Consider the following 23038-nt stretch of genomic DNA (forward strand, 5'->3'; position numbering starts at 1 on the left):
GTGTATGACGATCAAGTGGTTTTCTCTTGCTTCAGAATTCTGGGCAAAGTGCAGCGTTTCCTCAGAAGGAAAATAGCAATGCCAACTTGTTAAAACATGCAACATATTGGCAGGGCAAGGTTGTGAGCACATTTGCATGATTTGGAAACAGTTTAAGGCTGTATTTCCTGGACAGGCTCCTTCTCTTGGCATCATGCTGTTTAATGTATTAGTGACTTCTTCGAGTGAAACAGAGATCACTTCTGTGGACAAAAAAAAGGATTCTGAAGGCTGGAACTAGGATTTGATGCTTAATTTGCTTTGGGGAGTGTTTTTATATATCTATAAATTTATATATACATAATTTTATATATTAAAAAAACAAACAAAAACTAATATTATTATCATAAAATTCAAAAAATGTAAAAGTAAATGTTCAAAATAATGTGGTTTTTCCTTTAGCATATAGTATATATTTTTCTTTAGCATATAACCCACCTTGGCCGAATAAAGGATTGCAAAGCAGTTTGAAAACCTCCTGAGTTTATGCAACGTATTAGATATTCGTTACCAAGTCGGTGACTTTCATGCGTTGTCAGGTCTGTATAGCAAGCTTACTTCAGGACTCAGTTTGTTTTTTAAATTTAAAATTCAGTATATCCAATAGCAATAAGAATTTCATTGAGAAAGAAATGCATCATAGTAATTCAAGGTTGAATGTGCTGGATATGGCTGGAATGTAAGCAGCAGTGTACAGTCCAATTTTAACAGATTTTTGAAGCAAGAATAACTGTCTAGCATGTGTTCCCAGAAAACCCCTTTCTTAGGCTTTCATTTCCTTATTATTGTACTCTAAGCTGTGCGTTTTGAGCTTTATGATTATGGTTAGTTGGTTTTAGGTGTGAGCAATATTATTTGTAACTCTTAATCACAGCCACGTATTCTCTCATCAGAGGGAATATATGAAGGAAGAAGTGGAGGAGTGCGCTGAAGATGAGGCGACTGAATCGGAAGAAGACCCTGAATTTGATGAAAGAATTGGATGCCTTTCCAAAGGTTCCTGAAAGCTATGTAGAGACTTCAGCAAGCGGAGGCACAGGTAGGCCTTACTGAGTTGCTGGCATGATTCGTGTTGGCTCTTGACTCAGTCTAGCATGCTATTCTGGGAATAGAAACTTCATTAGGAAGAAGATGGGCATCTGTGTTTGTTTGAAAATAGCCAGGGTTGCTATCTTGATTACTTTTATGGTCTGACAGAGCTGGTTTCTTGCAGATGATGACATATTATCTTCTCCTCTTAGACAGAGTACATTCCTCTTAAGTGAGATTTTGTCTACAGCAATTAAGATTCAAACCAATGTAAATGTGCACTGTAAACATGTCTAAACAATTACAAGTGAAGTGCGCTGTGCTAAAGCCATAATAAAACTCCTTGTTTGTGGAGTTCCACTAAGTCTTATTCTTTTCACTGTACAAAGCTTCTGGGTGAGACACTAACAGCATGGCCTGAAATGCAGATTGCATTCAGCACTATACTTCATATAAGAGGGGAAGAAACTTCTGAGGTGTTTGAGAGCTGGCTGAGTTCAGCAGCAGGATGAAGAGCTGCTCTCCAACTTTTTATCTTCAAGATGCAGTAGACTTTCAAAGAGAATAAGGGAAGCCCTTTGAAGAACTAGACGCTTCTTTACTCCAGGGTGTGGGCTTGTACTGTCCCTAGTAGTCACTTGAGCTTCTGTCAAACTCTGTAGCTGAAAGAAGTAACTTTTCAATTGTATCTGACCAGAAAATTGTGCCTCTAGTTTGGCTGGGTAAGAGCTGACTTGATCCAGAGATAGTGACTTCACCTGTTGTAGTGTTGCAATTGGTTGCAGTTAGGTATCTAACTGCTAGCTGTTAGTTTGAACAACAGAACAAAAATCTTTTTCTTATGTGCAATTAGGTTTGAAACTCAGTGGAATAAAAAGTACAATAAGCAATTGCAATTGACAGATAAGCCTTTAAAGTCATTACGCTGTTTGTAATGTAGAAGTAAATATTGCAAGTATCTGTAATATTTTGCTATGTTTCCTGAATTGCACTATTAATATTTAAAGGCTTATTGTACATAAAATAACCTCTAAGAACTGATTAAATAACCTTTTATTAATGTTAACAAAAAAAAAAAGTTCCTGAGAAAGCCAGTGAGTTGTTTCTTATATTGTAATTCACAGAAAGAAAGAAATGCTTAAGAATTCTTTTGTAGTATGGCACTATCCTTTGTGAGAGCTTCACTTTGGTGAATGGCGCCTTAAGGCTGTCTCAGCATCACAAGGTACTTTAGAGTTCTTTGTCCAGCTTATCCCAGTAGCATTATGAATGACAATATAGGATTCTCTTGTTCAAATTTTGTAATGGCATAGAATATAGTGTTCCCATTTCACTCGGAATTAAAGCATCAGGCTTATTTTTTGGCATGGTAGGGATGGAAACATACCAAGATTCTATTTTCAGACTGTGTCTTAAAACTCCACTGCAAAAGAAAAATCAGACTCTCACACTGATTTTTGTACTTTTAGATTTTTGACTTGTGCTGTCAAGCTGGCAAAGCCTTCACAAAAGGATGCGACTTCTGAATTCTACAGACTCTCTTTTCCTGCTCAAATTCACAAATACCTTTGCTTAGAATTACCCCAAAAGCAGCAACTACTCAAGTCATTTCCTGGTGACTTTTGATAGTGTGGCTCCAGCTGTCATATTGCTTAGCTGGGGTGAGTCTGACCTCCAGGGCTCCAAAAGTAAATTAATAGCCAGAAAAGTTAACAACTGATTAGTGCATCTGCTTTCTCGGTATAATGCGTTGACATGAAGGTTTTCATATATATATACGATCATTTATATAGCATTCAAGTGAATGCTTGAACTTAAAATGTTACTGGCTTGACCACAATCAGTGACTTCTTTTCTGATCCTATAGAACTGTAGCATTATTTCCCCTGCTATCACTTGTGGGTTGTAGACCACTGTATAAAGAATTGGAGCCTATCAACAGCAGGCTTGTTTTTCTCAAGTTGCCTTTCACAGAGTCCATAGAAATAATCCATGGAATGCAGGTGGAAAGCAACTGTTGTAAATAAGCTGTAAAAATCAATACAGTGCTGCATAACTGAAGTTTTTTTCAATTTAAAGCCAAGATTTAATAAAAGGTGCATAGCAAGTGCCTCTGTACAACTGTTAACTATGTTTCTGGCTCTAAGCGCGATGGGATGATCTTCCCTTCACGTGTACAACTTTGCAAGCATGATGAACAGGCTGCTTTGGAGATATGTAAGGCACATCTGACATTAGAATATACCATTTAATTTTCTTGAAGATAATTTCAAATTGGTTCTTTATTTCCTCAGGTGTTGGTAGAATGGATAGCTACACATATCTCCAGAGGGAATTGTTCCAGATATTGGGGTTGGCAGTTCTGACTGTGTTGCTATGCACAAGTAACTTAATAAGGGCACCTTTATAACTGAACAGTGAATATAATGCATATTACTTCTGTTTGCTATTTTCTTGTCTCTGAAACTAGATAAAAAAATTTTTGTTGTTAGAAACTCATATTGTTGAGATGTGGAGGCTTGAAGGGACTTCAAGATGCACCTACTCCTTTCTTCATGTTTGAAGTTAGAATTAAGTTTGCCTAGACCATCTCTGACAGTGATTTGTCTGCGTTTTGTTTTATATGCTCAGGAGGATCTGACCTGTTCTTAAAGCCTCCATGATGGGGATTTCACAACCTCCCCATCATTCCAGTATTTGACTGTACTTTATGTAAAAAGACTTTTCTTGATGCAAAGGTATTTCTTGAAATAGTCTTAAACTGGTGTAACTGGGGTGAAGGGGTTTTACTTTTATCTGAGCTATTTCTAGAATAGAACCTCTTAACTAAATACTGAAAACTGCAACAGACTTGCCATTTACTATGTGAGAGGTCTTGGTTTGATTCTTGAGAGCCGGTCCTCCACTTCTTTAATGAAATGTCATGTCTTTGCTACTGGCTATATAGTATGCCAAGTCTTTAGGAGAAGGCTAAACACCTGGGTAGCATATTTTCAGGGAATCTTTATGAACAAAATAGGTGGGAAGCTCACGTTATTCTATTTCAGTATTTGAAAGAGAAGCAGTACTGATGAAGTACACATCGTCTTGCCAGCTCTCTCCTACCAAGAAAAAAATCATTGTGCCCGGCAAGGGAAGAAGGTCTGTTAAGTTGTCTGAGAGCACAGCCACTGTTATGTCAACGGCACTTGAGAAATTAGGACTTGTTCTTTTGCCCTCCTCTGTAAAAGTAAATACTGTAGATATGAGAACCTTTTTTTTAAGAGCAGCTTATGGATTTACAAGTGAATTAAAGATGCTGGTATTTTACCAGTAATACTCAGATGCTGGAATGTTAGAATTTTCTCCTGCTTATGCTTCTGAATAATATTTCTCATTTTCTAACCTTTGTTTTTTTTTAATTTTGACCCTCAGTTTCTCTAATAGCATTTACAACTATAGCTTTCCTGACTATAATGGAGTTTATGGTGTATCGGGACACATGGATGAAATATGAATATGAAGTAGACAAGGATTTTACTAGGTAATTTTTACTTACTGTATTTCCTTTGAAAGTTTCAGTTGTTGCCTTTAAGGAAAGAATAGCTTTTAAATGTTCCTATGAGTTGCAAGCAATTAGTGGTTGAAATTGAAAATGAAATAGTAAAGGAACTTAACTTTTCTTTTGTTGGTTGATTTGAGATTTTTCTGGAATCTCTGAAAAAGAAACAGATCCTTCCGCGGTATGGAAGTCATAATAGGGTGGGCATGTTGGCAAAGGAGACCTGTGAAGAATTATTTACTGACATCCAGAAGGCATTTTAGTATGTAACTCCACATCAAATGTGGGTTTTTTGACTCTTATCCTAGTTTATGCAGATAATATATTGGCATTATACTTTATACTGCCAGAGGTGAAACTTAAGCACTCAGAGCTTGGACTGGGTTATCCGGAGGTTGCGACTGATCTTATCTCCTCTTGTGGCCACCAAAATTGATACATTTGCTGTTGGTTTCAGTTGTGTTTGCCCTTCTTCCTGAGGTGAAGCCAGGTACCCATGATTCCACTGAAGTTAATGGAGATATTGTATACTGAGCACCTCTAAATATCACACTTCTTGCATTGAAATAATTTTAAAAGCTCTGGTTAGCTAGTTGCTATGGTAATAAGCTAAATATACGTATATTAATTGGCTGTCTTGTATACCAGAAAGACTAAAAATTCCTGCTGTGAAAAAAATACAGAATATGAGAATTTAAGGGAGAAGCATCACAAAAACAAGTTTTGTGAAAAGACTTTTTTAAAGAAATGGTTCTGGCAAAAACAACAGTCTTTATTAGACGACAGTGTTTTCTGGGAACTGAATTCAGCTACTTCTCTGCGTGATCCTGAATGTCACTGCTCTTTTTGAGGATTCTGATTAGGAAATAGAATGGGCCGTCTTAAGGACATAGCAAGAGGAAGGTGCTCAGATATTTATAGTTTCAGATTTGTAACTTCTGCATTGTCCTGATCCACTGAATTCTGTGGAATTTAGTGCACTGTTATAGTTGCAAGAAAAAATTACATGTAAATTATTATTGAAAACCATATGCTCTTAATAAGAGACTGCCAAACTCTTGGACCAGTATTATTTCAACAAATCTGTTATTAACTTGAAAGTAAAATTCAACAGAGAAATCTGGAAATCCAGTGCTTTTAGCTCTTAACTCATGAGTGGTCATCACTGTTTTAATAATTAAAACTCTTTCTCAGTTCACCCAAATTTTAAATGGCTCATATTTGTATCTGTTGGTGTAAATTTTGTCCTTCAAATATATTTCTGTAAATCATCTGAGAATTTTAGTAACCTTGATATGTTTATTTGGTGTTATTTACTACCTTTTTGCCTTTTTCTCCTTTTCAGTAAATTAAGAATCAATATTGATATTACAGTTGCCATGAGGTGTCAATGTAAGTATTCCATCAGTGAAAGTTTAAAAAAGCTTTTGCTTGCAATATAATTGGATATTTTTTGAAGTATTTTAACAGTGAAATTTCTTCTGATCTTGATAACATGATGTATCTTTATATCTCTTATTGAAAGAATGAAATTGGTATGAGATTTGAAAAAAGTATTTATGCTGTCTTATACACAGCTCACAGAACTTTTGTTTGCCTCTCAGCAAGAAGATCATCTGTTGTTCCAGTTCCTTTCTAGCTGGAATATTCTTGTGAGACACAACTAATCCCCAGGCCAGAACTTATCACAGTCATGAATTTGGCAAATATTAATCTGGTCTGCTGCTTAACAGTATTTGAACTATCAAGTAATTTCATCCTCTGGATGAACATATGGGTGCCTTCCCAGTTAAAGGGAACACTTATTATGCTTTTGACAGAATTTAGTAATGAACCATTATTTGTATGCACTGGTTCTGGTTCTCTTGAGAGACTGAGAGAGGGAATACTGCTTTTATCAGGCATGAAAGCAAGATTTAAAGTGTCTCTCTTTTTGACTGTATTAAACCTTGTATTAATTGTACAGCACTTATGTTTGGCTCACGAGTATTAGTTCACAAGTCATCTCTTCTTTTAAAATTTATTTCTTTAAATTCTCTTCCAGTTAGCATCAAATAGTTTGAAAATTCTGTTTTGGATTTTTTTTTTTTTTTTTAATTACGAGAAGTAAACAGAACTTTACCCTCTGTTTTGACTAGTCTTGGTTTAGATTCAGTGCTTGTGGAACAGGTAAAAAGTTATTTAACTGCATGTAACAGGTCATAGAAGTCTTGTATGTGTATGGATCATATAACATCTCTGAAAGTGTTACATCAGTGAGAAAATACTGTAACTAGTATAAATTTTTGTCTTGTGACTGTGCATCAGTCCATGATATTTTGAAGTTGGATATATTGTAAAGTAGGTTTGTGGGATTTTGGAGATGGATTTTTTTTTTCCTTCTTTTTAAATGGTAATCAACTTGCCGGATTTGTTTCTCTGCTGGTTAGGACTTTGTTAACAGGGAAAATAGATTTTTCCACAGTAATTTATTTTGAAACTTTATTTTGGGGTTTAAAGAGTGCAGTGAAATTTAATTTCAATATAACATTCTTTTTGTTTATGATCATCATCTGCCTCTGAATATTTGTTTCCCTATTTGAAATAGATGTGGGGGCTGATGTTCTGGATTTAGCAGAAACAATGGTTGCCTCTGCAGATGGGCTCATCTATGAACCAGTAAGTTTATTCTGCCTCTGTTTGAAAGGAAATTGCTTTTTACTTGATGTGATGCACAGCTGGGTTGGTTTGCTTGTTTGTAGTTTTTTCCCACATTTGGGCTACGCAGAACCTCCCCAAGTTTTAATTTCTATATTACAAACTAAAGGCTATGGTTGTATGTAAGCCTATGCTCTTAAAGCAATACCATATGCTTTGAAATAGTTATACTGAATGAAAGTACTTTATCATTTGCAGGAAGAATAATAGAGAATGCAAGTTCAGCAGTAGTGACTGAACCTTATTGAGAAATAATTCTTACTAGTTCACCCCCCCCCCCATTCCTACTCGCATCGTGTGTATTTGTTAGCAAGAGGAGGTGGCTGAAGGGAAGGGGGTGTTTGGAATGGGGAAGGAGCTTGTTCGTTTTTTCTTCCTTGGAACATTTCCTCTTTCCTTCTGAACCTTCATCTCTACCGTGCTGTTGCTGCTGAATATTACCAGTTGCCCTGACGATTATAATCTTAGAAGGAGCTCCCTGTAATTAATCTCTTTTTGGCTGTAGCTCTGGGTAGGCTTGAGCGTTCATTGTAACTGAATTAACTGTTCTGGAGAACATCGGTGTTAACGGATATATAGACTTGAATTCAGCACACAACGTGACTGGTGAGAATCTTGTGCTGACTCAAGTATAAGTGGTCTAGTAGCTTGTATTACCGAAATGCTTAAGGAGGGATGACCCTAGAAATTAACAGGCTGCACCTGGGCACTTGTTTCTCAAAGATTGCTCCTCTGCTCTTTTCATCATGGCTGCTTGCATCAAAACCATGTATATAAATTACATCCCTTAGAATTAAATTGTCACTCACTGCTTCTTCTAGTCCTTATTAGTCAAAGGCTAGAAAGGGAGAGACTGCTAATCCAAGCTACAAGAGCTTTAGCAAATATACTGAAGTCATAAATGTAAACAAGTGGAAGAAACTGGGGGGGTGACCAGAAATTTACATACTTTCAACACTAAATGTATTATTTGAAGTGCAAAGTCCTTTCCTGAGCTTGAGTATGTGGTACTAAATGCGATGTTGTTTATAATCCCTCCATGATTCTCTTCTGAGTTTCACAGGTGGGACTTTGATGCTTCCTGACAGTGTGTTTTATTAGATGTGTTACTTTTGTTTCAGGTAGTATTTGAACTCAGCCCCCAACAAAAAGAGTGGCAAAGGTAACAGATAACTCTAAAGCACTGATATGCTTATAGTTTGGGCAGTGGTTTGTTTGCATTTATTTATACTGGAAATGACCTTAAGGTACTCCAGAGTTACATGACAGAGCTATGTCTTGGGTTTGACAGCTCCTGCTTTTAATTTAAGAGTGTGAACCATTGTAAAGAAATTAGTTCACTTTTCTCATCATTTGAGATCTCTGCTGTAAATAAACTGTCTCACTGTAAATTTTTTAATAAACTGCCGTGTTCTTAGGCTTTTTTAATTAACCGATAGTAACATATTTGGGGCTTGGTTTAAACTTTGTGTGCAGTAACGTTTTTTTTCCCCCCTTTATAAATCTGTTCATTTGCTGTCATGAGATGAATATGAATTTTGTTTACCAGAAAAGCTCACCCTCTTCAACTGATAAATGTATTATTATTTGAACTATATTGTTCCAAAAAATTCTTGAAACATCTGAAAAAAAGGCTGTGAGAAATGCTTCATTATACTGTTTTACACAAGACTGGGCATATAAACGCCCACGTGCTTTTATGTGAGGCCTGTAGACTGCTCCAATAACTGAGTTTGATAAGAGTTCCTGCATTGGGTTTGGACTTATTTCCGGAATGAGGTCATGCAATTGCAAGCCAAGATGTATACATTGACTCATAAATACCAACTTCTGGTTCCAGACAAAGATTAGGTAACACAAGTTTTAATTGTGGGTTCAAATGTGTGATGGAGATAGCTTGACATCTAATCTCAAAGATGAACCATAGTAGCAAACCATGGCACCCTGATGCAAAAACAAGTAAGTTTCAATCTCTCTCATGTAACTCAGTTGACATGTTAACTCAATTTAATGAGTGACTTCATTAAAAACTCAGTTATGCGTTTGATCCCTATACTGATAGCCCTCTAACAAAACCTGAAGCTTATTTGGGAGTCTGTGTAGTTTTAGTAATACACTGTACTGAACACCAGAGCTTGAATTATATTTACATTAATATATTTTTGAATTGTATAGAATGTTCTCCAAGTTCAATGCAATGCTTCTGATACTGACATGAGGTTTTGCAGACTTCGCTAGTTAAAAACTGTAACTGTAGCTGATAATTAATTGTCAAGTTATCTTCTGTTTCACTGTTGCATGCTTTCACACTTTTCTGTATAATCTTTAGGATGTTGCAGTTAATTCAGAACAGGCTGCAGGAAGAACACTCTCTTCAAGATGTGATATTCAAAAGTGCTTTTAAAAGTGCTTCGACAGCACTGCCACCACGGTAAGAAGAGGTTGGGGTATTTCCCTCTGCCCCGTTTAATTAGAGTTAACATTTTGTTATGGTTATGGGTTTTTTTCTGTTTTTTTTTTCTCTGAAGAGAAGGTTATAAGAAAAAAAGACCTAACTGCTTTTTCATTGCTTCTGATATCCCGAATCCAAAATTCTTATCTTAAAGCTTTGCTTGCTTTTTGTAGATGTTGAAAAAGCCATGACATTTCTGAATTAGTTTTTATCAGTTGACAAATTTGAGTTGCTAATGTATTTCTGGACAAAAAGGTTACTTTTAGATTGACAATTTTTTTTTTCTGTATTTGTGTGATACTTAGGCATAATTTATTTTATATTGTTTATTTAAGCAGAAACTATACATTTTACAATAGTATTTTTCATACTTGTTTTGGAGAGCTCTTGTTTTATGAAAACCTTTTGGGGTTTCCAACCTGATGAGGGTTTACGGTTTTATTTATTTTATAAAATATATATGCCTGTTTTATCTGATACTTCCTTTCTAATGTGAATTAGTAATGCCAAAGCAATACTAAATAGTCTTCTTTAAATAAAAGAATATTATCTTCCAGCAGTTTTAAAAAAAATCCTCTTTTTAGCAGTGACTTAGTATTTCAGGCTTTTACAAGAATCAGTCTTTGAATAAAAATATATTTTATTGGTAAATGCCCTGTTCTGAGATAGCAGTGTTAAAACTGTGCTGAGAAATCTTGCTATTTTCACTTTGTTCCAACTATACACACACAAAATACTGAGAGACTAATGCATAGAAAGCTTGTTCTGCCTGAACCTAGATGCTATGTGATTTTTTCAGGGAAAAACGCTTTCCACATGGAAGCTGAAATTCCTTCATGCTTTAAAAAGCAAAACAAAATATAAGTAAAACAGAAAACCACTACCAAAAATGCTATATGTACTTTCCATGTTGTAATCTCCTTGTTTGAGGGCTAAATACAATCTTTCTTCCTAAGGCAAGGCTGAAGAGGGCTCAAAAATAGTTTGGTTTCCCCCTCCCCACCATTTAATTGATGTCTTCAGATTCATTAAATCCTCCTTCACTGCCTCTGTGACACTTGTTAGTGCAGAATTTGAGTTGCTATTTATACTTGAGGCATATTTAACAATTTTTTTTTTTCCTTTCTCTCTGAAGAGCAGATATGGAAATCTGTTGTGGGTTGTGGACACCCCAACAAGTGTGTGAAGAGGCGGGCTTCTTAAAAATTAAATGTTGAAAGCTATTTTTGCTAGTGTTATATGACTATATATTTTGTTCTTTTCATTTGATTTCATTTGACAATAAAACTTCACTGTCTGAACAAACCATTTTCTGTAGAAGTAATTCAAAATATCTCATAGGATAGCAAGATATTCTTAAAGTCGTATGTCTGCTTTGTAACCCTTCTAGTAATTGTCTGTTCAAATATTCAGATGTCAAAAGTTAGCTTTGTAGGCCAGATCGCTGTATACAGGTGTGAATGAAAGCTTATGGATTTCATCAGACAGACCTGGAAGGAAAGTCTTTATTTGTTCCCCTCCCTTCTACCATCCCTATAATTCAAGGAGAATATGTTGAGGAGAGGTGGATGGTAATGCTATACCTTTATGCCAGGAAAAAGAAATGTAGTTCTACTTCTGTTAGAAAATATTTTCTAAGTACACTTTTTTTGTTTCCATACAGGGAAGATAATTCATTACAGTCTCCAGATGCATGCAGAATTCATGGTCATCTCTATGTCAATAAAGTGGCAGGGAACTTTCACATAACTGTGGGCAAGTATGTTCTGTTCAATTCCTGGAAATAAAAAAAATTGACCATTACATAGTACATGCATGTATATGTGTATGCATTTACATTTTTCTATTAATGACTTTTTGTTGTTTTTATTCATCTTCCCACACACGTGATTAATATTATTTTTCATGCAGTTTCTCTTCTTTGTGAGTTATTAAAATGAGTTCTTTCTTCTTGCATGCAGTGTAGTCGTAATGAATTCCAATGTCTTATGAGATGAAAACCCTTGAAAACTGGTCCTTCGAAAATGTATGACATAGAGTAGACTGCTTGTACTTGCCTCTGTTCTTTGGGCCTGTCCAACTATCCACCTTTCTGTTAGGACACAGTTAACCAACACAGCTAAGGTGTAGATATGTCTCATTTCACTGCTGAGATATCATAGTTCCAGAACCATAGCTGGGGAGCTAAATGCCAGTTCATCTTGATTTGAGAGACTTTCTGATATGCTTCTACTATGGTATTGGCTTATGTACACAGCATACAAATTTGTATTAACTTTTTTTCTCTGGGCTCTCCAAATCTGCTGTCCTCGTTTGCCTTCCTGCCACCTCTTTCAGCATCAGTATATTTCTTTTATATTGTTCCTCATCATCCTGGCTGATGTCTCCCTTAGAGATCTTAGCATGCAATCTGTGCTCTCCAATCTGTCCACATGTAATTTCATCTGCTGTCTGTGTGGACATTTCTCCAAATATCCCTTTTGTCTGGGCTTGTACTACCTCTTGTATTTGCCCCTAGATGTCCAACTTCTTAAGCAGTTTTCAAACCTGATTACTTCAGCCTTACATCTGTATCACCATCACTTCTGTCTTCCTATCTCTAAGATCTGCAGTACTGAATAATCTCTTGGCTTCCTTTTGCTCATCTTCATATCTGTACTTTTACTAAACATGTTGCCCTTTCTCTTCTGGCATTTTTTGGAATGATGATATCGCTGACCACCTGATTAGGATGACTGCTTGGTAACTTATTGTTGGCCCCTCTTGACTGATGGTGTTTTTCTCCACCTTCCGTCTTCCTAAAACTTGCGTGCATTTGTTAACGATTTAACTTGAATAGGAAAAGTTTCTTGCATTATTGACTGGTGGGGATGAAGGGTGGCTGACGGACTGTTTTACTTTCCAGTTGCTCTTTTTTATTTTCCTCTTGCTCTTACCAGCCTCTGCATTGTACTTTCTATGCAGGACTGTAAACAAGTGTCCAGACCTGAAGTTAATTTGCTTAGTCATACAGCAAGTACAGAGCGTAGATAACGTGCTTAGTCATAGAGCAAAGACAGTGAAGTTTACATTAATCACTTGAGCAGTTTTGCAGCTTTTCTTGTCATAGAGTTCAATAGCTCTTCTCCTTGTAGCCTCCTGGCTTCACATGTTTTTAGCATTTCTAAAAATACAAGATACTGGTTTTGTGTAAGAGGATTTTCATGAGTCTGATGTCTGTACCACGTCACTCAGGCTGTCTATACTCAGCAGTAATAAAAATGTCATGGTTTTATACATATAAAAGTATTTGGTGAAATAAATGGGGAGAGGAAATTTTTCCACCTAGTCCTCTTTATGAAAACTGTGTCTTTCTATGATGTGTTTCATAAGACATTTTGCTTTCTTCAGGGCAATACCACACCCTCGAGGCCATGCACACTTGGCAGCCCTTGTGAGCCATGAGTGTAAGTTCTTCTAGCATCTTCATATGAACCAGTATTGTTTCTTTCAGCCTGCTGTCTTCTGATTTGTATGTTAGTGTAGGTTGGACTTCTGCTGCAGAGATATTCTGGCTGGACAATTCCATTGCAGAAGACAGTGGAGAATATTTTTCAGGGTGTTAGAACTCAGCAGTGACTTAACCTTTTTCATACCTTGAACACTGTCAATATCTATCTTTTGGTTGGTTCTATGGTAGTGATAATATAATGATATCACAGGAATCTCAGATGTGTTTTGTTATAACACAGATACTGTGTGACATTCCTGTATTTCAGTCTATAGTACTTACTTTCTGCAAAATTTATTTTTTAGAAGGTTAAAAATGTCTGACCTGTGTCCCTAGGAACTTTATTTTTTAGGTTATGAGTCTAGATACTAAATCTGTGTTGCTGCAGTGCTTAATGTGTGGTTGAGGGTGGTTTACTGTGAAAAAAGAAACGTTGGTGTTCAGTTGGTTAAACTTCCAAATGTCTGCAGATAAATTTACGTTAACATAAGTGTATAATATTGTTGAACTTAAATATATCTTTGCAAAATAAGGAAATGTTATAACTTTGTAGTTGCCTCATGCTTCCTCTGTATGTTTAATTTATAAAATTTTAGTCTTTCTAATACCATTAGGTTATGAGAACCTGATTTGTAGAATAACTTCAGTATTTGGCCAGCTAGAATTTTTTAGTCATGAAACTTTAACTCTCTTCAGTTCCTGGGCTGGTTCAAATGTGGGTATATTTTGTTTTAGAATATCTTTTCTACAGAAGTTGAACTCTTCTGTTAAATATTCTTAATGTGACTTTTGCTTGAAACATGCCTGTGGATTTATGGATATATTCAAAGTGCAAATCTAATGAAATGCACTTCAGTGGTGTTTGAAGTATTCTAACTGATATTTCTTGATGTGAGAAGCAGTTTTGTTTTTTTTCCCCTCTGAGAAAGATAGAGTTTCATATTTTGTTTAAAAACTTTGTTTCATTCCTCTGTATTGTCTTTCAGCCTATAACTTCTCTCACAGAATAGATCATTTGTCATTTGGAGAGCTTATTCCAGGAATTATTAATCCTTTGGATGGAACAGAAAAAATTGCATCAGATCGTAAGTGTTGAGTATTTTTGTATTCTATAGTGTTCCATTTATTACCTTTAAAATATTGTCATGTTTCATGAATGCTGTGATTTACAAGTAGCATGCTTTGATAAATTTGGTAGTGAACAGTGCATTGTTCACTTACCTACATGGCATCTTGAATGGACGGTTTCTTTTTAATACTGGTACTGCTGTCCTTCACTGTTTTGCTGAAGTTGATTTGCAGTTTCTTCCAGACTTGTGTCGAAGTTGCAGTATGTTTGGAAAAAACTGAAGAATTTTGCAGCTCTGTATTAAAATGGAGATTCATAGATCCCATTATTGTCATAAGAGGAGCAAAAAAATCTGGTGAATTGGTTACAAATCTAGCATCAGGAGTCAGATTCTGTGCCTGAATCTGGTTTGCCACTTCCCTGTTGCATGTTGTGAGAGGGCTACACGAAGGGTTTGTATATTGCTTTGCTTCCTCATGTATAAATAAAGGACTGCAGTAACCTGCTTTACATAGAAAGAGATACCTATGCCTCACCCCTGACTTTTTCCATTCCTCCTACAAGTGATTCCCAGAACCTTCGAAAGCTACTGCTGTTTCAAAGCCAGTTGGTCTGTTGGCTGTTCCAGCCAGAATGCAACTGAAATGCTTACAGATTCAACTCTGATTTTGTGTATTTGAAATAAATTGCTTCAGTTCATCGGTCTTTGTTCTCTTAGGGTGTTGAATGAAGAGGGAGTAATCATAAATGTATAAATATGCTTATTGCTTTAGAAGAATTCTCTAGAGATCTGTCTAATCAAGAGAGAAACTGTAACCAGTTTAGAAGGGCTTCCAGCATTGTCCACACAATTCAGTGGCTAAAATCTAATTAAACCACTGTCAAGATAGACCTGTCTTTGGCAGTATGTATTATTTCAGATATGACAGTGTGAAACTTGTTCGTTCTGATCCCCTGGAAGAATCTATCTGCAAATTTCATTTTAAGCACTGACTTCAGTGAACTTTTCTGTTACATGAGTAAAGTGTAAATGTCTGTCTGAGTAAAAATGTGATGTAGGTTTTGCCTATGGAAAGTAACCTTGTTCATGCAGATGAAGCTGAAGTAGTCGTGGCAGTGCTGGGATTCCTTGAAGAATGTCTCTAGTGTAAAAGGATTAGTTGATTAACTTTATTTTAAACAGTATTTGTTTGACTTCTTTGCAAATATGTGTCTGATGGTCTTTTATCCTGTACTTAATTCAACAGTGAGATTTGTTTTATTTTAGACAACCAGATGTTCCAATATTTTATCACAGTTGTGCCAACCAAACTCCATACGTATAAAATTTCAGCAGAAACTCATCAGTTTTCAGTGACAGAAAGGGTGAGTAGAAATAAGAAAACAATGCACAGAAAAATCTAGTAGTGTTCTTAACAAAATCTCAGATTTGAAAACTGAGACTAAATTGTACCTTGCTTCTGAAAACTCCTCAGGCATGAACAGAGACTCCTTAGAATATTCCAGTGCACCAGATTTATTTGTAAACAGTGTAATACTGATGGTAAAATACCTATGCTTGGTGACACATGCTAACTTCTTGTATTAGTGTCTTGCATCCATAAATCTAGAGTCTGATATTAGAATTAATGATAGGTATCCAGTCATTACTGCTTCACTGGATGTTAAGGGGCGGAGGAATCCATAAATTATAGGTCTGTGCTCTTGTGCATAGCATTACAAATATTTAATCTGCTTCTAGCTTCTTATCCATTTGGGAAACAAAACAAAAAACCCCAGTTCACTTGAATGAGACACACTTGGTTGTGGAGTGTTTGAATGGTAGAAACAAAGGTAGCCTGTATGAAAAAAAACTAAACACACAGAAAGCTTTTTTTTTTTTTTTTTTTTTGGTCACTTTCTCACCTGCCTTGTTTCGCCTTTGCTGTACCACTGACTTTAATTAGTCTCTAGGCTGGAGAGCTTCCACTTCTATGCTTGGAGAGACTTTTAATTCTGAATCTGTAAAGGAAGAATGTAGTTATTGCAGTGTAGTACATGGCCAAATCGTAAGGTACCAGTTTTAAAGACTGATGCAAATAAGAAAAAGGCCTTGTGTTACGTATCACTTATGTGCCTCATCATTTCTAGACGCTGAACTCTGTTTTGATCTTTTATTCGTAAGCCAAAGAAAAAACTTTGCAAAAAGCTTAATTAAAAAGAATAGCTAAAGAGAGAGGTAAGGAGGAAGCCTTGCTTGAAAGGATATTAATATATTAGGATGGCAGTTTACAGTAATACAGTTTATAGTGTTCTCAGAGGGATAAAAATCTGTATTTCCTCACAATTCCATGCTGCACTTAAAAATAGACTGCTAGGGGAAATAGAGAAGACAATGTCTTGATGTTCAAGCTGGGACATGCAGACTAATAAAGGGAAAGGTTTGCTCTCAGAGTTCATGTAAGCTGGAGTAAGGAGAGGAATGAACAGGGTTTTCATAAGGCAAGATATACGCCCTTCTCCTACTGGTCTAGCAGTGTGCTTCATCTGTTTGCTTTGCACAGTCTCTGTACCAGCTAAAGTACTCCTTGAATTTCTGTACATCTTCAACTGCTCGTCTCATTCCACATTGCATCTTTTCATCTGGTATTATGTTTTTCTCTCCTGCTGTAAAGATGGTTTTTGTAGATAAACTGTGCAGTTTTAGTTATCTCTTTAATTTTTTGGTAGGGATTCATTTTGTTTGAAAGATGCAACACAATCACAAGCTGCCTAGGGAAAAAGCTTGTGAGTAATGGAGGTAGAGTGGGATTATGCATTCACTTGCTCAGTAGGTAACCCTGGTAAAGGCTATTAAGACCAGTTATTCACTGAAGGTGTTTTAGCATTTATTTTATCAGAGTAGGCACATGTGCAGAGCTTGTAAAAAGGCAGTCAGCTAGCCATGGCTGAAACTTGATTGCAGTAAGGTTTAATTGCCAGTGGGCAACGTACGGGGAAGCAGAGCTTGGAAGGTGTGATCAGAATCATCTCAACTACTGTTGGTATTTGGGATACTGTGTTTAGCTATGTTAAAAAGATTTAATCCCAGCAAGGCTTCACTGACAACTAACCCTGTATCAAATACCTCAGATACTTTCAGCAACTTTTAGCAATTAAATCTGCAGCACTGGAATCTAGAAATAGACCAAAATGGTCTGAGGAGGAAGGATTATGCATTGTCTGAGGGTGGACTTCTGCGAGTTTTATTTAACTCAGTATTCTTTTTTTCATCTTTTAGCTCAAAAGACCAAGTAGGCTTAGGCCAACAGTAGCAGGGAAAAACCAACAAAAAGTCATTAAGGGTCCCTAGGCAAAGGCAAGAGTCTGTTTAACTAGCTTCAGTTTTCTCTTCCGTGTTAGTATGCCTGACCCTCCATCTTTTAATGCTGAATGCTGTCTTGCTCTTGAAATATAGAAAGCATTCTGTACTGTTTTTGGTGGATTTTTGGTGTGTGTGGGGGGGTTTGTTTGTTTGTTTTTTTAACCATTGCAAAGTTTGTGTGGCTGGTATCATAAATGATATATTATTTTGGCACCAAATTACTTTGATTAGGTAGCAACAGCAAAAATATGGTATATGTCCATGTTAGTTGACTGTGGAAAAGTTGCCCAGTCTGAAGTTCCTGAAGTGGTAGTCTGCTTGCTGCTTTTTTTTTTTTTAACCTGTATTCTGCATATTTTTTGAGCACAGAATGTGTTAAATCTATAGATGAAATGGAACTGTGATATATTGCCTTTCTGTTCAATTTTGCTCCCCTGTCTTCTGTATTCTTATTAGGCATGTCTTCAGGGAATTAGGTTCTTTGCTGCTGCCCTTACCTCAGCAAGCCTTACCTGGCAGTGTATTTATCAACAGCTCTCGCTAACAGCCAAACAATAGCAAACTTGAAAGAAACTAGGGATTGGATTTTTGTCCTGAAAATTTTTTTTAAAAGTACAAGTTTATAGCAGCCACATTCTCTACTTTTGGGGTCTTCTAGCTTTTTTTTTTTTTTTTTTTGGCAAATTAGAAGAAACTGTAAAAGTGAGGATGGAAGGATTTCAAAGAACAGATTAGAACTAAAAAGTCTGATCTGTTTAGTTGTGGGAGTTAATCACTATTTTTATCTATATATTCTTTTCTCTGTAACTGTTACCAGTCAGGTCATTTCAGACAAAAATTTGGAAGGAGGTACTTGATAACTGGGCTGGTCATCACACCACAGAAATTTTAAAACTTAAGAATCTGATAAATTTTTTTTTTTGATAGTCATGGATTTTGGCACATGTGTAAGTATGCAGTGAGCAAAAAATTGCATTGGACTAATTTCACTTGAGCTTCTGACTGTGTAGTCTAGTTCAGGATCTTCCGTGATGGTTTTAAGAGGCAGCAACTGAATCCTCTGTGGTGGACGAATCCAGAGATAAGCTCCAAGGAGGGAGAAAGGATGAGGCCTAAGGAGTCTCAGATGCTTTATGTAGATATCTATGCTCCTTTTCAAAAACTGCCATAACTAAGGCTGTTCAACAACTTAAATGTGATTAGTAGCAATGCATTAAGTATGAAGACTTGGGATATTGTATTTACCAGTACACTTTACTTGAATTCATGGGCTAGACCCAGACCATAACCCTTATCTTTTTCCCCACTCCTCCCCCTGGACTCCCCCCCAACAACTACAGAATCCTAGGCAGGGAAGTCTTTGGTTTCTTAGGTGCAAGAACATCAGCTGTTCCTCACTGGAGCTGGTGCATAAGGTGGGGAGAGGGTGCTTATTTGTGCCGTGCTCAGCTTTGTAGATACCAAAAGTAACCTAGTTATAAACATGCTTGTTTAAAGGACCACATAGGTTAATCTTGAGAGGATAGTACCAGAGCATGTTCGAGAACAAAGATATGTAGTGCAGAAGACCAGTGACGAGGAAAGTGAGTTGCTATTTCGTGATGCTTGCTTTTTTGCTTTTTTGTTGTTGTTGTTGTTGTTGTTGTTGTTTTGGGGGGGGGGTTGAAGGTATTAGCCAAAGTTATCTTGATGTTCCCTGTTCTTCTGTTGATTGCTAACTCTGATAAAGTAGCTGTTTGTCAACACATCTATTAAAATTGTTTTCCTTGTGATTACTATGATGTGAGTAATGTGTGTTTCTCTCCCATCTTCCTCCCAGGAAAGAGTAATTAACCATGCAGCTGGCAGCCATGGGGTGTCAGGAATATTCATGAAATATGACATCAGTTCACTTATGGTGACAGTGACAGAAGAACACATGCCTTTTTGGCAGTTTTTAGTGAGGCTTTGTGGCATTATTGGGGGGATTTTTTCAACTACAGGTAACTGTTGGTGCTTTCTCTCATATATCCTGTTAGAATTCTTTTGATCACTGCAATTATATTATGTATAAATTGACTTAATAAATTACTGGGAAGTACTAAACTTCTAGCAGATTATACGACAAACAAAGTTCTGGTTGCTGTATGAAACAATGAAAGTTCTTCGTTTTTGGTGTCCCAGTATGCTCTTTCCGGAGAGTGCTTGCTGTGTCCTTTTTGATAACTATAATATAATTTGGTTACTTCTGGAAGAGCAAGGATATATACTGCCTCTTGATATTCTGTGCATTTTCTATAGTTAGGATGCAGTTGTGCTAAACCAGGTCCAAAAGTTGAGATAAAATTTCAGACTGAATTCACTGTGAGGATTATCCTTGTGTAACTTGTGTAACCTGCAGAATTTGGTCCTCAGAGGACATAAACTAAGTTGAAAAGGCACGATTCACTTACTAGTTAAGGCACAATAGGGAATCTTGCTTACAAGTTATGTTTTCTTGATTTTTCACTTGAAAAGAATTCAAAGTAGGTGTTTTTGTCCCACAGAATGTATTTTCACCTGTAAAAGCCATGGAAAGGGTCTGATATTTGTTTGGATAGCTTTGTTTTCACTTTTATTGATGCACTTCAGAATATGTTATTCTCTCTCCGATGCTTCCTTTTTTTCTATAGTTAATTTCTCAGTGTTTACATAGTGGTTTATTGCACTGTATCATGTTTAAGTATTGGATAGTTTTGCTGTCATCTTGCTGTAAGTGTTATGGTCTTGTGACAATTTAAATTTTGTTTGATAATACAGGAATTTTACATGGCTTTGGAAGATTTGTAGCAGAAGTTATTTTTTGCCGTTTCAGACTGGGCTCTTACAGATCTACATCAGTAAGAAAAACTACATTTTATAAGTATTAAATAAATGGTACAGCTAGCTGAGGATGGATGATAAGATTTTGGATTGTAGTTGTTGCAACTTAAGGACTCAGTCCCAGTCCGGTTTGATACTTGCAATAACTCCCCCCTTCACACGAGCAGAGATTCAGCAGCTTTTAAAAACAGTCAGGAAACCTAACACATAAGGAGGAAAGGTGTTCTTCTAAGAAGCTGAATTAATGAAATCAAGTCTCTTTCATCTTTCTTTGCTACATTCCCTCCATTATCCTTGCAATATTCCTTTTGTTTTCATGTTGCTACAAAAATTCCTTGTTTTCTCAGACCTTGTCCCACTCCCTCGCTTGCTCTTCTTCTGCTTGGCCTGCTGAGTGCAGAAGAGGCACTATGTACAGCAGCAGTTCAGTGTTGGGTTTGCTTCAGGCTACTTCAGGCCAAACAGAGTGAAAAAGCCAAGTAGTCTTTACCTTTCCCTCCTTTGGGCGTTATAGGATTACTCCTCTACCAATCACTTAATTTTATTTTACTTTTAATTTTTTCCATGAAATGTCTTTAAGACTTCTGTCCATCTCTTCAAATTTGCTTGAAGTTTGCCAGCTGGCAAGGTTAAGGGAGTGAGAGGAGAGGAGGGAAGGCAAGCACATATATAATTTTTGTTTGGGACACCAGGCCAAAGGCATATAGGAAAAATGGAAGAATAAGGAAATGTGGTGGGGAGAGAGGGGGGGTGGAATTCACTTCCTGAACAAGCCATTAATAACACTTTATTTTTGTCTGACTAGGTCCCGCTGCCTGATGGCCACACAAGCAACCACTTACCTCTAATAACAGACAATAGTACACATTAGCGCCTCCTGAGGAAAATTTTCTTTCTTTCTGCCTGATACAGAAGACTTTTTTTTTAAATAAAGAAAACATTGTGCAATATGTTGAGACAGTGCTGATAGGCAGCAAAAAATCAAGCCTCTACAAAAACAAAACAAAACAAAAAACAACAAAACAATTTGTGTAACTTTTTGTCTTTTTAAGTGCAAATGGAGTTCATAGGAGGTTGTCAGACTGGTGAAGTGGACCATCTTCTGGAGATTAAAGGAGCATTCCTGCCAATACAGTATTCATGGTCAAGCTGAATATCTTTGTGATGACTGCCATCAACCACTGAAGCATCTGCTTAGTGATCTTGTTTCCGTGCCTCGGAAGGCTAGCAGACTCCAATGAGAACAAGAGTATATATGTGGGATGCGTGGAAGGGACAGGCAGCAGGCAAAGGGTGACAGTAATTAATAAAGCTGATGTTTTCTCTTAGATTTACAGTCTGAGGCCTGGGGTTGGTCGTCTTGTTCTTTGTAATGGTGGGGGGGTAGGCACTAAGATATTCTGACACATAGGGAGAGATTCTAGAAAATCCTGAAAGAGAGAGAGGAGGGAGAACTCAGGGAGTAAGATGGAGCCCAAGCCATAATGTTGGTTGCAGCTGCTGCCTCTCGAGTCCCACCATTGCCTAGTGGAGGAAATGGTGCAGAGCAGGGGCGTTCCTCTGTTTCCGCACAGCTGCGTAGCCAACAGAATATTACTTCTGGTGTTTCTTATGGAAGTGCCCGAAGCTTCTTTGAGAATGGACCGCACTGTGCCAGGTGCTATGCTTTTGGGTTGAAGTAAGTCTTTTGAAGAAGGCATTTGACCATAGTTTTGACATAGAGCAAGACTCCCTAGCAGAAGATCAGGACGTTTCTTTCTATGCCTCTTTCTTTAGTACAGAAGGTGCTTTGAGACAACCTTTGTTGTATCCCTGCTTTTAATATGTAAACCATGGTATGCAAATCCTGGAGATGGAAAGGAAAAAGATCAAGAAACTACCTTGCTTTGCTTCAGCTAAATACTGTAGAAACAAAGAATTCAAGCCAGTGGAGAAGTCTGCTAGCCAAGGCAGGGAATGCTGGAGTTGATCTCCAGGCAGTAGGTGACTTCAGGGAATCTGAGTCATTTTGCTGCAGACAGATGTTGAGGGATCTGTAAAGTTAATCATTATTGTTCATGAAGGTTTTTGTAAAAATAAATGAAAAGAGCAATATCAGTTTTATATTGTAAATATGCTACTGAGAATGAATGCTATTAATACAGAAGGTGCTTTGAGAAACTGAAGAACATCCTTTTATTGCTGAACTACTGGCACACACCAGTGGTTAAACAGTTACTCCACCAGGGTCAAAATAAAAAAAAACTAGTATGATTCGTTCTCATCAAAACTGATTTAATAATATATATGTTAGGAGATTATGCTGACTCTGGCCTTATTCACCATGGAATGAATATTACAATTGAGAGGACTAACTATGGAAAAATAAAAGTTTCTGTGGCATTGTCAGATTTTGCTGACTTTTGTTAATATACTTTGTAAGGCACTTGGATCTTGGTAATGACCACAGCATAAGTAATTTAGCTGATTTGCTATGAAAAGCAAAGGGCTTTCTGAACTGAGAAGTTACATGAAATACCATTAAAGTGTGGGAAATG

The 23038-nt window shown here is 36.8% G+C and overlaps 1 protein-coding gene across 2 annotated transcripts; it reads left to right on the forward strand.

The window, feature by feature from the left end:
- Positions 1-505: 505 nt before the first annotated feature.
- ERGIC2 (ERGIC and golgi 2) lies at positions 506-21843 on the forward strand. 2 transcript variants are annotated; one of them, XM_026076050.1, is made up of 14 exons: positions 506-578; positions 933-1078; positions 4483-4591; positions 5955-6001; positions 7197-7267; positions 8428-8468; positions 9636-9737; positions 11422-11517; positions 13149-13204; positions 14235-14333; positions 15585-15682; positions 19480-19642; positions 20439-20518; positions 21307-21843. In XM_026076050.1, exons 2-14 carry the CDS (start codon positions 973-975, stop codon positions 21370-21372), a joined length of 1134 nt encoding a protein of 377 aa, XP_025931835.1. In that variant the 5' UTR covers positions 506-578; positions 933-972; the 3' UTR covers positions 21373-21843. The 2 variants fall into 2 exon arrangements, with proteins under 2 accessions (XP_025931835.1, XP_025931836.1); XM_026076051.1 differs by lacking the exon at positions 506-578 and adding an exon at positions 2193-2293 and having other exon boundaries at positions 1009-1078.
- Positions 21844-23038: the final 1195 nt, after the last annotated feature.

Source organism: Apteryx rowi, unplaced genomic scaffold, assembly GCF_003343035.1.
Source record: "Apteryx rowi isolate R43461 unplaced genomic scaffold, aptRow1 scaffold_423, whole genome shotgun sequence".
NCBI classification, from domain to species: Eukaryota; Metazoa; Chordata; class Aves; order Apterygiformes; family Apterygidae; genus Apteryx; species Apteryx rowi.